This window comes from Rissa tridactyla, chromosome 9 (assembly GCF_028500815.1).
Source record: "Rissa tridactyla isolate bRisTri1 chromosome 9, bRisTri1.patW.cur.20221130, whole genome shotgun sequence".
Classification (NCBI taxonomy): Eukaryota; Metazoa; Chordata; class Aves; order Charadriiformes; family Laridae; genus Rissa; species Rissa tridactyla.
The window spans coordinates 37,986,024-38,002,502 of record NC_071474.1 but is presented as its reverse complement, the minus strand read 5'-3'; the positions used below and the strand labels follow the sequence as shown (position 1 = coordinate 38,002,502).

Genomic DNA, 16,479 nt, shown 5'->3' with positions numbered 1-16,479 from the left:
TGGAAATTAGTCATGAATGTGACCTACAGAGTTCCAGACCTGAGGATTTCCAGACCAGAGGTTCACCCAGGTGAACATCTGAGACACTGGCATCACCAAAGTGACCATAGCATGGTCACCTACCCATGCTATGTCAGAAGCCAGGCAGAGTCCCTATTTTGTCAGGCATTAAACTGGTTAAACTAAACCAAGACATTTTCAAGACACACTAAGTCAGTCTAATTTGACTGAATTAGGAAGTGGGGAAAAAAAAAAAAGCGCCAGAGATTTTTAGTGAGCTTTGGGTGAGAGACAAACATCTCAAGATAAAGATGTAAACTTGACTGAATGCAGGAAGGCAAACCTTGGGTTTCTCGAAAGCACTGGAGACACGTAACACATCTTTACAGCAGGCACCGCACTGTGTAACTAACCCTTCCCGGCTGATCGGCGAGCAGGGACACAAACCAAGACAAAGACACCCTCCCACAATCCCAACATGTACCAAATTTTCATAACAACACATAAAGCAATAAAGTGACCACACAGAGAACGATTTACGACCCATTGAGAAAACTATTGTTTATTTAGAAAAAAGGTTACACTGGTAGAATTCAGCAGATAAAAAAATTCTTTTTTTTTTTTTTTTTAAAAATGTCATTGTGAAACTTTTCAGACTAAAGTTCAGCAATACAAAGCTCCTGTAGCTGTAATTGAAACTTAATTTATTTCAGTTTTGAAGAGAGCATTTCCAATCAATCTAAAAACATGACAAACAAAAGGTGTGGCAAGGGACAACTGAGCACAGGTTTAGGTCAGGATGGAAGGGACAGGGTTCATTCTTTGTTTCTTTAAACAAGTCAACGTTGTACACAATATACAAATAATCCCTAAGCATTGCATGAAAACAGTGCTCCCACTTGACTTTTTTTTTTTTAGTCACTGATATTAAAAACAGGCCAAGTAATAAATAAAAACTGAGTTTAAATGAGGTAAATCCAAAAAGGTTCAATAACTGTTTATTTGTGGTTTTCAAACATCTAAAAGAATGCATTTCAAATCGAAAGAATTACTAAACTCAGGCAGTATTTTCGACAACCTAAAGTGGAACTCTGTACACATGAAACCTCATTTGCACTATGGCAACTGTTTGTTTGCAGCACATTGTGCTAAAATATGGAATAGGTAACACTTTCAGCCAGGTACTGAAAATAAATGTGTAAGAAACTAAGCAACAAGTTAAAATACAGTAATGTACAACTCAACAATTAAATCCTCAGCACGGGGAAATAAAGCAGAGAACTGAATAATTTAAGGAGATGCAGATGGGTCCTCTTCATTCACAAATTTCTGTGCAATCTATACTCTGGAAAATACATTTCTGGTCACAGCTGGATATCTTCCCATTTCAATCTCACCTGCAACGAAGGCACACACAATTGGAATTAGATGTTGTTCAAATGAATACTGATCTCACAACTTAGCATTTTATTCCATTCACAATTCAAAGAACGAGGGGGAATAAAACTATTTTCATCAGTCATTCATTCCCTAACTGTAGTTTAATCCACAGCATGAGGTATATTAATGCGCGCACTGCATTGTAAGCAGTGAAACACTAATTTGAAGATACAAATAAGAAACAAGTAGTCACTTGTGAAGGTAAAAACAACCCCTTCAAAGTGTTACCATCTCTAAATTAGGCAAGAAATAAATGCCATTAGACACTGTACATTAGGAAGAATGTTACAAGAGATGTAACAAACAGGAGCACAGGATTAGATTCCACAACTGTGTTGCTATAAACAGCATTTTTACATAGTTCACTATGCAAACGATGGGGTGTTGTCAGTATCCTAGGCCAGATGCTCCAGTTTAGCCTATTACATAGCTGGATGTGAACTTAACTGTGCAACTGACATTTACCTAAGCACTTGTTGCTTAAATCATGATGTAGTCATAAAAACACAGTTGTGCTTTTTTAATTGATGACAATCCTCACTTTATATTGAATTGCTGCTCAAGATAAAACTTCAGATTTTATTATTAAAGAAGCTGTGAGTCCTCAGCAGCAAACTTCATCTGCCAAGATTGCCTTTTTTTTTTTTCCCCTCAAAAGTAATATTTAAAGAAACAAGGAAAAAAAACTAGGATCCATCCACAGTAATCAGACAATACTGGCTATGAAGGACAAAGAGTCAAAAAAATTCCATTAAATTCTTTCCAAAGAGTGCTCATTCATTTTCAGTTTGGACGCTATTCACAGAAGCATCCTCTATTATTTCAAGGCAATAAACCAAAGAGAAATAGTACTAAGACGCAATAACCTGAACTCCTATCCTTTTTTCTACCAACACCCTCCAAAGAGCACACAGTGTCAGCACCAGCTTTGTTACCCAAAACCCACTCCACATGTTTGCCCTCAGCTTCAGTGGCTGAACGAGCAACGTCACCAAATGAAACTCTTGAGACCCTTTTTCCAATAATCCCCCTCTTTGCTCTTTGAGGCCACAAGCCATGTGTGGAGACTTATTTCAGAAGACCTTTCCGGATGATCAGAAGACTTCAGATCTCAGACCCTGGGGTTTGTTTTGTTGGATCCTCATCAAAACACTCCTCTGTAAGTGTTATATAAGCCATCCTATAATCCTTAGGCCTCTTGGAAAAGAATTCACAAAAGCAAAGCATTTACATCTTTCAGATTTGGTTTCTGTTGATTCAGTGGCAAACAGAAGATCCTGGGACTATATCATGCTTTCTCTGACACCTAAAGCAAGTACAGCCACTATAAGGAGCAATGTTAATTTGAGAGTCCACAACCAATAAATCTCTCCAGTAAGTTTTGCCATATACCACCGTAAGTATTCTCAAATGTGTTACCCACATAACTGAATTTCAAAAATAATGTGGTTGGAAGGAACCTCTGAAGACTGTCAGTCCAACCCCCTTGCTCAAAAAGCAGTTAACTACAGCAGGTTGCTCAGGGCTGTGACCCGCCAAGTTAGGCTTTGAATAGCTCTGTCACCTCTGGGCAAACTGTTAAAGAGTTTTTGACCACCCTCACAGCAAAAAGATTTCCCCAACACACCCTCCCGTGTCTTTAAATGGAATTCACAACAAATCATGTCGGTGAAAGGTAGCATCACTTTCTAGACCAGACAAGACAATCCTGAAAACAAGACAAATTTTCAGCCTCATCAATCCTTCTTCAAAATCTGAAACAAAGGACTTGTGCATTTAAAAATGTTGTCCTCCCCTTCTCTAACACTATCAGTTTGTCTGATAAAAAGGAAAACTGCCTGCCTTATGACGGGAATGATTTGATCACCTTTGAAAGAACCCCTTGTACTAGCCAGCTGATCGACAAGGACGTGCTGGAGCTCGCGTACCGCGAGCTACAGAAGATTTGAAGAAGGGAGTGTTTTGAAAAGAAACTTTTAGCGGACTAAGACTGTTTACCGTCACAAGATAAGCTCAGCAACAGGATGTGTAAGAGCCAGATAGCCTTGCAACGTATAACCAATTAGGAGCTCAGCTTTAGCAATATGTATGAAGCTATTATCTGTGTAACCAATGAGCCTTTTACACGCTGACTTATGTTGAGTAACTTAAAGGTATAAAAAACAACTATTGAACAATAAAGTTAGATCTAGCTTGCACCCGACTAGGTCTCCGTCTCTCAATCGCGGCAAATTGGTGACCCCGACGTGATGGGTTTATGAACCGCCTAGCTGAGCGGCTTGCTGCGAGTCCCACAGAACGTTGAATGAGCTGCTGAAAGGAAGCAGGAGCCGGCCGGCCTGAAATCCCTCCGGAGTAGAGAGGTGAGCTGTGGGAAACATGGGGAATCAAGCGTCTTCCCCGGAAAGAGACGTATATGAACTTATGAAAGGTCTTCTTAAAAAGCATGGGAAAAATATTTCCGGGCATGACCTCAAAGCAATGCTTAAATGGGTGCAGGTAAAAATTCCCACTGTAACTGCATCTAGTATTTTTACACGGGAACTCTGGGATGACGTGGGGGTAAAACTATGGGACGCGGCAACGACCGGGAATGCTGAAGCACTACGTATGCTTCCTTGGCGGCGAACCATTTTTGAAACCTTAAAAGCACAAGAACGCCAGGGTAGTAAAGACGCCGACAATCAAAATAACCCGCCTGATGTCGACTCTGCTAAAGGGCTCCTTACGGTGGGTTTGGCTGGGCGCCCCCCGGAGGAAGATCCCTTTGACCCTGGTCCTGTGGACCCTGACAAAGAGCCACAGCTTTACCCCCCAGACCCTCATGATGTATGGGCTAACATTAAACGACAAGCTTTAAAGGAAGGAGACTTAGACATAGCCCGGACAATAGTCGCCCCTGTGATTTATCAAGGTCGGGGGGGTGGAGCACAATGGGAAGCTCTATCCTTCCCGGTAATAAAAGAACTGCGCCGCACTATTACAGAGCATGGGCTCTCTTCTCCATATTTTGCGAGCCTACTATCTTCTGTATTCGACACTTACGTGATGACTCCTCATGACTTAAAATCTCTTGCGCAGCTGTTATTAACTCCTACTCAGTACTCGTTATGGGAGTCACATTGGAGGGGGGGACTCCAAGCTCTCCTCCTGACCTATGTAGGTCATGCCAATGAAGGTCTTACTGCTCTGACTATAGAACATCTTACGGGCACAGGACGCTGGGCGAGTCCGATCGCCCAGGCGCGAGATATCCCACGAGAAGCTCTCGAGGCAGTTCGAGAGGAAGCAAGAAAGGCTTTAGGAAAAGTCCCAGACTCCCAAAAGCCGCAAAAAGCCTTTACTTCTATTACACAGGAACCACGAGAGCCCTATATGCAGTTTATCGATAGACTGAAACAAGCCTTAGAGCGTCAGATAGATAACACAGAAGCTCGTGAAATCTTGTTGTTGAAATTGGCAGTAGAAAATGCTAACGCAGATTGTAAAAAGCTTTTGAAATCTCTTCCTAACCAAAACCCTACCTTAGTCGAAATGGTGGAAGCCTGTAACAGAATTGGCACTACGGAGCACAAGTATGAAGCAATGGCAGCCGCCTTTGCAGCTATGCGCGGCCCGATGACTCCGGGTGTATGCTACGGGTGTGGTAAGCCTGGTCACTTAAAAAAGAATTGTTTGACCGCGAATACCAATGCGAGACCTCGAGCTCCGGGAATCTGTCCTAGGTGTAAGAAAGGGCGTCATTATGCTAATCAGTGCCGCTCTAAGTATGATTTGCAGGGTCAATTGATCCAGGGAAACCGCTCACGGAGCGCGGGGCAGCGACGCGTGCAGACACAAATGCCGCAGCCGATACCTCAAAACCCCCAGGGGGGGGCAGCAGCGCCTCAAGTCTTCGTCCAGCAACAGCCGGTAGCGCCGGATTGGACTTGGCAACCTCCTACACGAATGCTGGAGGTCTCAAACGGCAGTTTGGACTCACATCCCAACAAGCGTCTAATATTATTGCTGTATGCCCTGACTGCCAAAGACATTCTTTCCCGTCGATAGCGGGCGGAGTTAATCCCAGAGGACTGCAAAGTTTACAGCTGTGGCAAACAGACGTTACACATTATCCAGAGTTTGGTAATTTGAAATGTGTCCATTCCTCTATTGACACCTTTTCCGGCGCCTTGTTTGCCTCTTGCCACACAGGAGAGAAGGCGCGTGACGTCCGCAAACATTTGTTGCGTGCCTTTGCTACCTTAGGCATACCCTCTCAGAAAAAGGCCCCAGGTGGATACCAGCAAAGAACGTACGACCCTTCCGTGAATCCCTACCACAATCATCGAGTGACGACTCCGATCATCTCGACTCCGGTCATCTCTTTGATCAACAGACTCCTGAACCCTCTGGGACCCCGAACGACTGATACAACACTGCCGACTCATGAGGGTCTCAGAGCGCCGGAACAGGATTAGACTTTGACTCTTGTTACTGTGAAAGAACTTGGGACCATGATTGGGTGTCTGGTTTTGATAACAATAGGTATAGGACCCTTACCCCTTTGGGGCAGTCCTTTCCCTTTCCCCCCTCCTCTTCCCAAAGTAAATGTGTGGGTTACATTGGCAAATTTGACCGGACAAGACACTTTGTGTCTTGCTACTGCCTCCCCTAACAACCCCTTTTCTACGTGCCTTGTGGGTTTGCCGCTAGATGAGTGGCCACAACCAAGCAATCCGGCTATTAAAACCGTCTACAACAATTCTAGAGAGATCGTAGACAGTTGGGACGGGTATTTTCCCTACTTCCCAATCGGTGACCTAGAACCACAAGAGATTGAGCTCCTCGGATCAGTAAAAATGGATTTTTGTGTTAAATTTAACTACACAGAAAAAAATCAATCTAGAGCATGGGATGTCTCTCCTTCCCATCCCGTTTTTAAAAATGCTACTGCTTGGTGCAATTACACGGCAACAAATTTGTCTCGGTCTACCAATGCTCCCGTTCTCCTACCATCAGGGATATTTTTTATTTGCGGAGACAGAGCATGGTCCGCTGTCCCTTCTCACATAAAAGGAGGTCCCTGTAGCCTCGGACGCCTTACTGTCCTGACTCCTAATACATCCATGATTTTACAACACCGTCTTTCTCATAGGGTAAAGCGCAGCATTCATGCATATGCCCCTGACTGTGATGATAACACAGATTTTTGGTCTTTTAGTCACCGCTTTGCCGCCTCTTTACTCTTACCAGGCGTTGCTGCTAGCAAAGCCTTATCAGTCTTAGATAAACTTGGTTGTTGGCTTGCCAAACAGACTAATGCTACTAGTGGAGCGCTATCAGGCCTTTTATTAGATGTTGATAGTGTGCGCCACGCTACATTGCAAAATAGAGCTGCTATTGATTTTTTGCTTTTGGCGCAAGGCCATGGCTGTGAAGACTTTGACGGTATGTGTTGTATGAATCTCTCCGACCACTCGGAATCGATTCATGCCAGCATTCGACAGCTTAAAGATGGAGTCTCTAAACTCCGACAAGACGATAGTTGGGATTGGTTAGATAAAGTTTTTGGAGGATGGGGCCTCTCAGGATGGTTACGAAGTTTAGTGAAAACGCTCGTATATGCCTCGGCTGTTTTTCTTCTTCTGTTGCTCTTTTTGCCCTGTTTATTGCAATGCTTGCGGAAGTTAATCACTGACTCTATGACACGAATCCTTGTTGTGCAACAAGAGGGGGGAAGTGACGGGAATGATTTGATCACCTTTGAAAGAACCCCTTGTACTAGCCAGCTGATCGACAAGGACGTGCTGGAGCTCGCGTACCGCGAGCTACAGAAGATTTGAAGAAGGGAGTGTTTTGAAAAGAAACTTTTAGCGGACTAAGACTGTTTACCGTCACAAGATAAGCTCAGCAACAGGATGTGTAAGAGCCAGATAGCCTTGCAACGTATAACCAATTAGGAGCTCAGCTTTAGCAATATGTATGAAGCTATTATCTGTGTAACCAATGAGCCTTTTACACGCTGACTTATGTTGAGTAACTTAAAGGTATAAAAAACAACTATTGAACAATAAAGTTAGATCTAGCTTGCACCCGACTAGGTCTCCGTCTCTCAATCGCGGCACCTTACATGTTGTTCAGTAGACAGAGTAGTACTACTATGAAAGCAAGTAATCTCAAACCTCAAACTGAATAAAAACTTGTTTCTACTTCATTTCTGCTTGTGTTCACTTTGAATGCTCACAGAAGCTACAAAGTTTTCACAAAAACAATTAATGAATTCTAAACAGAAAAACATAAGAATCATAAAGCATTTGGACGATTTGTTAACAGAGAGAGACGCCATATTCTTTAATATTTGTTGAATACTTTCAGTTATTTTCATGTTTACCCAACTTATACACGCTTTTTAAAATGTAAAATTGTCCATTGCTTTACGTGGAAACATTGGTAGTGGCGTGTGACTCAAGTTGGGTAGGTCAGGTGAAGTTACTTTAAGTTCACTGGGGCAACTTTCCTTCCTGAATAACTGAAAGTGAGACTCTTAAAATGGCTAGATGCAAAGCGGAGGAAAAAACCCACCCTCATACCCCTAAAACTAAATTTAAGCCTTCACATATTTGCACAGGTCTGAAAAAATAAAAACTTCAGAACACTGTCTGCTTCAAAGAAAAATATATTTTTCTAAAAGCTGCAGTCTGAGTAAGGGTTATTCAAAATACTCCGAAGTTTCTTTCTGCAAATAGTAAATGTCTCCATATGAAAGTCTTCCTTTTGCTTCTTCCACCTCAAATCTGATCAGATAAAAAGATTAAGCAGAGATAATGAACTGACTTACTACACTACATAGCAATTTGGTTTAAAAGCTAGTGCTTTTGTTAAATGTAAAACAAGAGGAGGATACAAAATTTGAGTCTCCAAGATATTAGGCAAGATATTCTTAATTAACTGGTAGATTATCAAGACTCATGACTCTCAGGATCACATGGATTCACTTTTGGGTTTTGTATGGCAACCCTTCTTGGAAAAAGTGACAAACATAACTACACCAACCCCCACCCTTTCTTGGTTTTTTGGCCAAGAAAAAGTTGAGTATCTATCCAATCTCTATGCTGATGATAGGAAAAGTGTTTTGTTTTTTTTTTTTCCCCTGGGATGGAATTAAAAAAAAACAAACCCAAAACCAAACAAAATAAAACAACCATCCCAACAAAATCCCCACAAAACAACCAAAAAACTGAACACCCCACCCTGGGTAATTTCAGCCCTTTCACACTCAGGCTGTTTTGTTTGCATATCCTTTAGCAGCCAAAAGGAGCCACAGGGGATACCAAGTCAGAGTCAATCATAAAAAATTTTACCTTGACTGGCACAATCTTCATTATCTGTGCTTGTCTGAAGATTTATGAGTAGATTCAACGTCAAGGAAAAAAATATATTTTATTACATAAAACAAAAGGAAGCTTATTTTCTGGTTTGTTTTTTTTTTCCGAAATGTTAATGTGTAAAAGGATATTGCTTCTTTTCTTCTTTCCCTCCAGTACTGTCTCGTTTTTCTTTCTTTTCTGTTTTTTCTTTATCATGTCTTGATTCCTTTAAAAATATACATATGGAAATATTTTTTTGCAGTGTACATTGTACAGTCTGATTAATAGCATTATACATATTTACAATTATAACTGGCCACAGCTAAAAAAATAATTGGTCAGAATGACAGTAATCAGCTCCTATGATTTCTGAGATTATTGTAACTTTGTCTTACAGTTCTATGATAACCACTATCACTAAAAAGTTACAACAATTGTTTGGCGTTTTACAAATATGACTAAAACATACTTGCCTGTTTTCACAAAAAAAAAAAGCTGTACTAACACATGCACTCAAAAATCTGAATACAAGCAGACTAGTTTGTATGTAAATTAACCCTGCTTTCACATATTTGCTCAGTAAACCAGTCTGCAAATATTCTAGATTATTCAAAACCTAAAGTATAAGTTATGAATTTTCCTGGCTATTGCTAAAATGAACTACTCCTCCAATTTATCCTGCCAAGAGTGACTGCTGAAATATTTAAAGCCTCAAGATACCAGAATTTCCAGAAACATTTTCCTACACATTCACAGTGTATCTTTTTAATTTAGGCCATAAAAGCAGCAATAAAATTTAGGGGAATAGAATCAGCTTGTTCTGCCAACACCACCATCAAAAAAAAAAAAACCCAACAAAATGAGAATAGCTTATTTTACCTTTTTGCTACCAGAGGAGCTCTTCTCCATCTTTTCTGCTTTAATTGAATCACCTTTCTCTTTTCCTGAAGACTTTGATTTGTTCTTCTCCTTCTCCTTTTCATTTAAGCGAGGGGAATCAGAAGGACTTTCACTCTTACTATGTTTTGAAGAACCAGCTAAAAACACAACAGAAAGTTGTAACTCACAACAAGTAAAAGCCTAATATACACACACAAAGTGAAATACGTACTTGTCCCATTTTCCTCTTTGCGTCGTTTAGTTGAATCCTGCGGTACCTCTCGGTCACTGTTTGAATGATCCTGGCACCAAATACAATTATGCAGATGTTAGCAGATTAAAACATACTCCTAAAGTAGCACCTCTTATATGTTCTTTTGGAGAACTAATTTTTGAATACTTAAAATATAACTGAGTTATTACATCTTATGTAAAGTTTCTTGAGATCGGTTTTGAAGGGAAAATGTTTTGAATACATTATTGTGAACCGACCTTTGAAAAAGTAACAGAACAAAAGAAAAACACTTCTGCTTGTATGGGCTGTACAACCAATTATTACTGCAAGGACTTCGAACAGAAAGCTTTCCAAGAACATACCAACTTTCTAAACTAGTTCATAAAAACATCACCAACCCTTTTTCGATCTTTCCTGTCCTTTTCATCTTTCTTCTCTCTCTCTCTGGATCTTTCCCTTGACTTGTCCAAATCTTTCTTGTCCACTTCTCTCTCCTTACTCTTGGACAGTGTTGGAGTAGTGTGGTTAATGTAGTGCTGTTAAATTAAGGCAATATCACCAAATATTAATATGTATTCCTAGATGTGTGAATAAAAAGTCTTACTCTAACATAACAGATCTAGCTCAAAGAGCAAAATTAAACATTAATACTTTACTGGCAAAAAAAGCGATTGAAGATACTTTCAAAACTTGTTATCTATAATTTAACCTATAGCTTTGTTTTCTCAACACTGGAAATTCAAGAACACTTTCTCTTAACTGAAACACACTAAATACATACAACATTGTTCACCAGTATTGTTTGATACATCAAAGCAAGTCAGACAGCAGTACTATTGAAACAGGATATGCAGATTCCTGGACTGACTTAACGCTTGCCGTCTTGCCTGGAATGAATGACTGGAATCAGCTCTTAAACAGGTTCTAATTAATATTTAAAGAATAATCGTAATCAATAAAGTATTTAAGCCCATACTTTGTCTGTGTTTTTTCATCTGAAGTAACACAAAACTCCACCTTAAGCCTAAACTTCCAATGATAAATGCAGCCGAACATAGAAAAGAACTGGGTTTGCTCTGTAATGTGTTCTAGATTGTTATTCCACTCTCTCTTCTAAGCCATTTTGATAAGCTCTGTAAAACATACTAGTTTCACAAAGCTGAATATTTTTAATATAAACTGGGGTCACAGGGGAAGATAGAAAATAAGTCACAGTAACGTCAAGTACAACACCTGACAAAGTTTAAATGCTACTGTGTGTATATATAAGGTAGCACATGTATTATATAAATACCAATGCATTACAGTAACTAGTTCTGTTTTTTTAAATACAATTATATAGCTAGAAATTTATAAGAAATATTTTTCATAAAATAGCAAGAGCAGCACATTTTGAATTAAAAACAGCTTGCTTTGGTATTTTATACACTTAAGTTACAGCAACACACAGATTTAAATTAGTATACTTTAATCTTTCCCCAGTTCCATAAGCTATCCATTTTATTTGGGGAAAAAAAAAAATAGTATCTTCTAATTAAAGTGTTCTCTGTATTTCTTTTTAGAGAGATGTCTTACTTAAAAGGACACCAAAGAAAGAGGTATGTGTAAGATAGTTTAGAACAATCTAGAAATCACTTGAACCAAAATTACTTGAAATATTTGTTTTGTTCTTTTAATTAAATTAAACTTGTCCTTACCCAGTTCTGGTAAATGTTTAATTCACCAAAACTTGATGTTATGGTCCTGTGTTAAAAGTCACACTGACGACGTTAGGTCTCTTTTCCTTTTATTACTTAACTGGAATTTTATTATCCTCCTATGCCAGGGACTGAACCTTCAGTTCTCCTTTCACTAGAAAATTTTCATTCTGCTGTTTTCCCTCATTCTTCTTTTCTTGTTCTATTTCCTATAATGCCATTCCACAATTAAATTTATCCTTCCTCCGTTTTTCGCTCTCAACTTTTAACAGTGACTTGCAAATACGGGTTTTTGTCCGTAGCCCCATTCATCTGTCTATGTGAGAAAGCAAACGTGTGGGTAGCTCTGCTTTCTCCTACTATATTTCTGAAGTTACATGATTGTTCATGACAGATTCCACTGCTCTTCTACCATCCCAATGCAGAGTTTTAGAAAACTGCATCCCTCTCACACCCACTTTAGAAGAAAAGGCTGGATTTAGCTCATCAGGCTTTATCAACTTGCTTCTTGAAATGCTGCTAACTGAAACCACATCAAATTTTGGGCACTGTTGTATGTTGCGTAACTTGGGCAAAGGCCAAAGCAAGAAGGAACACAAACCTAACTCAAGTCCGGCACCATTTATTTTATGACCTGCAACGTAAACCAACATTTCAATGGTCTGGCCCCAGAAATTAGGCAAAGTCAGGAATAAAGAAAGCCTGTAAGTATGTAACAGCACTACACTTCTAACTTTCGGTGGAAGCTGAACTCACAAATCTTTTGGGCATCTGAGTATCTTATCCTTTCCCCAAACAAGTACATGGCAGTAAAGAAGAGTATTTAACTTGTCTTACACCATGTATAGGGAGCATTGTCAAGAGTGCCTTAAGACTGTCAGAATGGCACCGAAAAATGAAAATTAATTCATTAAGTGAGAAAGAATAGAAAACAGCATTTAGAAGAGGAAGGAAAGGGTTGGACACCCCCCATCCCCTGAGCACTTAAACAGTAAACCCATGGAAGAGTCACACAACTGCAATCCACTCCAGCTAAGTCTATACAAACACATTAGTTAATTCTAAAATTTAACTGTTCAAATTGACTAGAAAAATAAAGCTGTTTTTATTAAGCTAATTACAGATAGCTCCACTGTCTCCTTGATTACCACATCAATGTGTTAAAAAGTAAAATAGTTTTACAGAAAAATTTAGCTTAACTAATGAAAACTTGAGGGTAGTTTCAATTAACCAGCTGAACCTTGACTGATACAGTAAGAGAGGGAAAACTGTGATTATTAGACTACTATATACCACGCTTCAGACAGATGGGAGCTCAAGACAAATATTCTGGTTTTCTATTTTCAAAAACCTTAAATATACAAGATATCACAACAATGATTTATAAAGCCTTTTTTGAAAGTATATGGATTTAATCTGTAGGCACTATAATTTCATCACCTGTAAGAATCAAAGGATGCTTCATATATACACTCTCCCTGTAAGCAGATATGGTTGGTACTGACAAGATTCATTTAAAAAACACAAATCAGCAAGTGTCCATTATAAAGTCAGAGCTATTTTGAATTAAAACATATAAAAAGTGTCCTGAACACTTTGTTTATAGAAAGAGAGATAAAAGTAAAACAGCAGTGTAAATATAGAATAAGTGATAATCCATTATGCATTTTCAAATTAAGTGAATATAATTAATTCTAGGTAAATCCACAAATTATCCAGAAAGTCCAAATGGTCAGCATTTCCCAAGTGCTAATCATTTGTGCTTTTTAGTTACACACTGTGTAATCAAAAATCTTAATAGCAACTTCAGAAGATTTGATCCATTTCCTATTAGCCACATACCCTAATATACTAGCAAGTTCACAGTATTTGTGACTGTTACTATGCAAGTGGCTGAGTTTAAAAAAAGCAACAGAGTGGTTGCAGAATCTGTCTAAAATACAATATTTCAAAGTGCCTTCCAACTCATATGCCACTCCACTCAGCACCTGTCAGGCCACACATGGAATACTGTTTTGGTCCCTGCTACACAAAATAGATGTGGACAGGCTGGAGAGGGTCCAGAGAAGGGCAACGAAGATGATCAAAGGCCTGGGAAGCCTGCCATAGGAGGAAAGGCTGAGAGAACTGGGTCTGTTCAGCCTTGAGAACAGAAGGCTTAGGGGCAACCTCACCACCATTTAAAGGGTGGCTACAAAGAAGATGGAGACTCCGTTTTTACAAGGAGTCACATGGAAAAGACTAGGGGTAATGGGCACAAGTTACTCCTGGGGAGATTCCGATTGGACACAAGAGGAAAATTTTTCATAATGAGAACAATCAGCCATTGGAATAATCTCCCCAGGGAAGTGGCAGATTCCCCAACACTGGACACTTTTAAGATTCAGCTGGGCAGGGAGCTGGGTCACCTTGTTTAGACCATGCTTTTGCCAAGAAAGGATGGACCAGTTGATCTTTGAGGGCCCAACCTGATATTCTATGAACTCTTGAAAGTATTCTTTAGCATACATTCTCATAAGATACTAAATCTGAAGTGCATTTACAGGAAGCAAACACACAAAAATGATCATTTAGAAGGTTGTCTGTGATTCTTAGAAATATAGTACTATAGCACAAAAACATAAATACAATTAGTAGTAAGGGGAAAGAGTACTGTTATTTCCAGAGATACGCCTCAAACATTTTTCGTTTTCAATAACTACTGTTTTTTAATTGGTATCAAAATGAACTAACTATTCTAATAACTATTTTACCTATTCTATTACTTCTTCAGTCAAATAAATGGCTTAATCATAGGGACATTTCTATAAATTTACAAGTTTCAGAGAGCACCAGAAAAGATACTGACCCATAAAATCCCTTAAAAATACTGACAGAATGGTAAATTCATTATGTTGCTTCCAAGTAACTATCCCTCTTCTCCTGTACAGAGGTTCTATATAGGAGACTGAAAAAAATCCCTGTTGCTACACTAGCATTTACAGGCATGGAATTTGAATCTTCTGATGGGGTTTGCCACAAGACCAAAAGTTCTTTCTGCAACAAAACATGAAAGTAAACTTTGGTGGTGTCTAAAAGATTCAAACCTTTGCTGAAGAGTCCTTGAGTTCGTTGAGGCTGTCCTGTAGAAAATGAACGGAGATGACACGTAAGCTGGAATAGTTTTCAGAAACCAGAGGAACTTTGGGAAGCATGGCTGTACCCTTGAAACAAAAAACCGCTACTCCTTCTGAAATAAATCTTAAGTTAATACTGTACACTGAATAAAGCTAGGAACTGAAATATTTTTTAAAAAGAAAGAAGGAGAAAAAAAAAAGAGACAGTCATATCTATTCTCTAGACCCAATTATTAAGTAAATTACAAAATATGCTTATATCTAATTCTTCATAAAACAGTGGAAAAAAAACACTCTCCTGCCAAGACAAATTATAAAGACAAAAAAGTCTTAACTCTAAATACAGCTGAACCACAGGTGAAACAGGTTTAAGATGTTTTTAAACGTGTATCTTCTCCACTTTCAGTTAAATGTGGTAGAAGTCACACTAGAATGACTTTACATTGCCATTTACAAAAAAAGGCAAGAAAAACTTTGTCATTTTGAGTAATTATCACTGTCACCTGCTTCCTCAAAACTAGTAACAGCTATTTGAGTTTTCCAAAATTAGCCTAAATCTTTCAAGTAAATCTTACATAGAAAAAGATGTACTCTTTGAAAAAAAAAAAAAAAGAAAAAAGAAAAGCTTGTTCTAAAGTTGGTAAGACGGTGAAGTTTAAAGGCCCACATAATCCATCACAGTGCTCTTCATGAAGTATTGGTAACTTACAGTTTTAAATGTTCAACGTACTGCAAACTCAAAGATTCCATGAACATAGATGGTTTAGAAATAAAATAAATATGGAGCAAGGAATGGCTACCCTGAGTCTTCAAGTAGGCTACGCCCATGGTTTTGTGCTGCGCTTGAATGCTTGGGGTTTCTCTTTGCTGGGTAGTAGGCTTGGTTGCCACATCTGGTTTTATCGTAACGCAGGGCTCAACATGGTGGGAACCCATTGGAAATAAACAAACCTCGAAGGGAAGGTACAACAGAAGCTGCATGCGCACTGAATATACACAACTACAGGAGAACTGATCACCCAGGAGACTTTAAAATGGAACTCCTTTCAAGACTCCTCCTTAGAAGGCACATATCGGTATGATGCTCATCAAGAAGCCTGATGAATTCAGAGGTATCGTACATCCCGTATCATCCAGGAATCTTCAGTGCTATAGATTCTTCAATAGAAGTGCAGAAAAATATGCTCCACTCTGCTGCAAAGACTCATTTGCTTGTAGCTACCATTGCACTCCAAAAAAACTGACTGCTTAAAACAATGAGGCACTTCTGTGTAAAAATTCTCTTGCAATTTCCAAACACTATTTACAAAATTTGTGCTAGGTCCTTGAAGCATTATTTTGGTTAATTAAAAATATTTTTTACAGAAAAAAAAGACAGTCCGCCAATAAAGAAAAGGAATGCATTTTCTAATGCAACTTAAAACCTCCAGTGGTTCCAGGGAATACTTGGCACAAAACTTGAAGGAAGTCGAACATTGGCATCCCAAACTTGTGAGCCTAACATGGGTGCTGCCTTCCTCAGGCTATACTAACCTTTACTGTTGAGGAATGTGATGGAGAAGAGTGTGTATCAACTTTGCGGCGTTTTTGTTCTGAGGAAAGAAAAGAACAATAGCATTATTAAAACACATTTAAAAGAGAATAATCTAATAATATGGCTTTCTGAATTACCTAAATAATTCAAGATAGAATTCAAGTTTTACCACTAAGTAAACTTTGCTTTTCTTAATCTATCTAGAGTTACCAGCATGCCTTGACCCTCT

At 39.0% G+C, this 16,479-nt stretch overlaps 1 protein-coding gene across 1 annotated transcript in view; it reads right to left on the bottom strand.

Moving 5' to 3' along the window:
* Positions 1-535: 535 nt before the first annotated feature.
* Positions 536-16,479, bottom strand: part of THOC2 (THO complex subunit 2) — a 57,890-nt gene continuing 41,946 nt past the window's right edge. Inside the window, exons 32-39 of the mRNA XM_054213480.1 lie at positions 16,250-16,308; positions 14,687-14,722; positions 10,302-10,439; positions 9,901-9,970; positions 9,669-9,826; positions 8,939-9,015; positions 8,784-8,831; positions 536-1,397 (exon numbers count right to left, since the gene is read on the bottom strand). Coding sequence (XP_054069455.1) covers positions 8,804-8,831; positions 8,939-9,015; positions 9,669-9,826; positions 9,901-9,970; positions 10,302-10,439; positions 14,687-14,722; positions 16,250-16,308 — 566 coding nt within the window. The 3' untranslated portion in view covers positions 536-1,397; positions 8,784-8,803. The remainder of the gene's footprint in view (positions 1,398-8,783; positions 8,832-8,938; positions 9,016-9,668; positions 9,827-9,900; positions 9,971-10,301; positions 10,440-14,686; positions 14,723-16,249; positions 16,309-16,479) is intronic.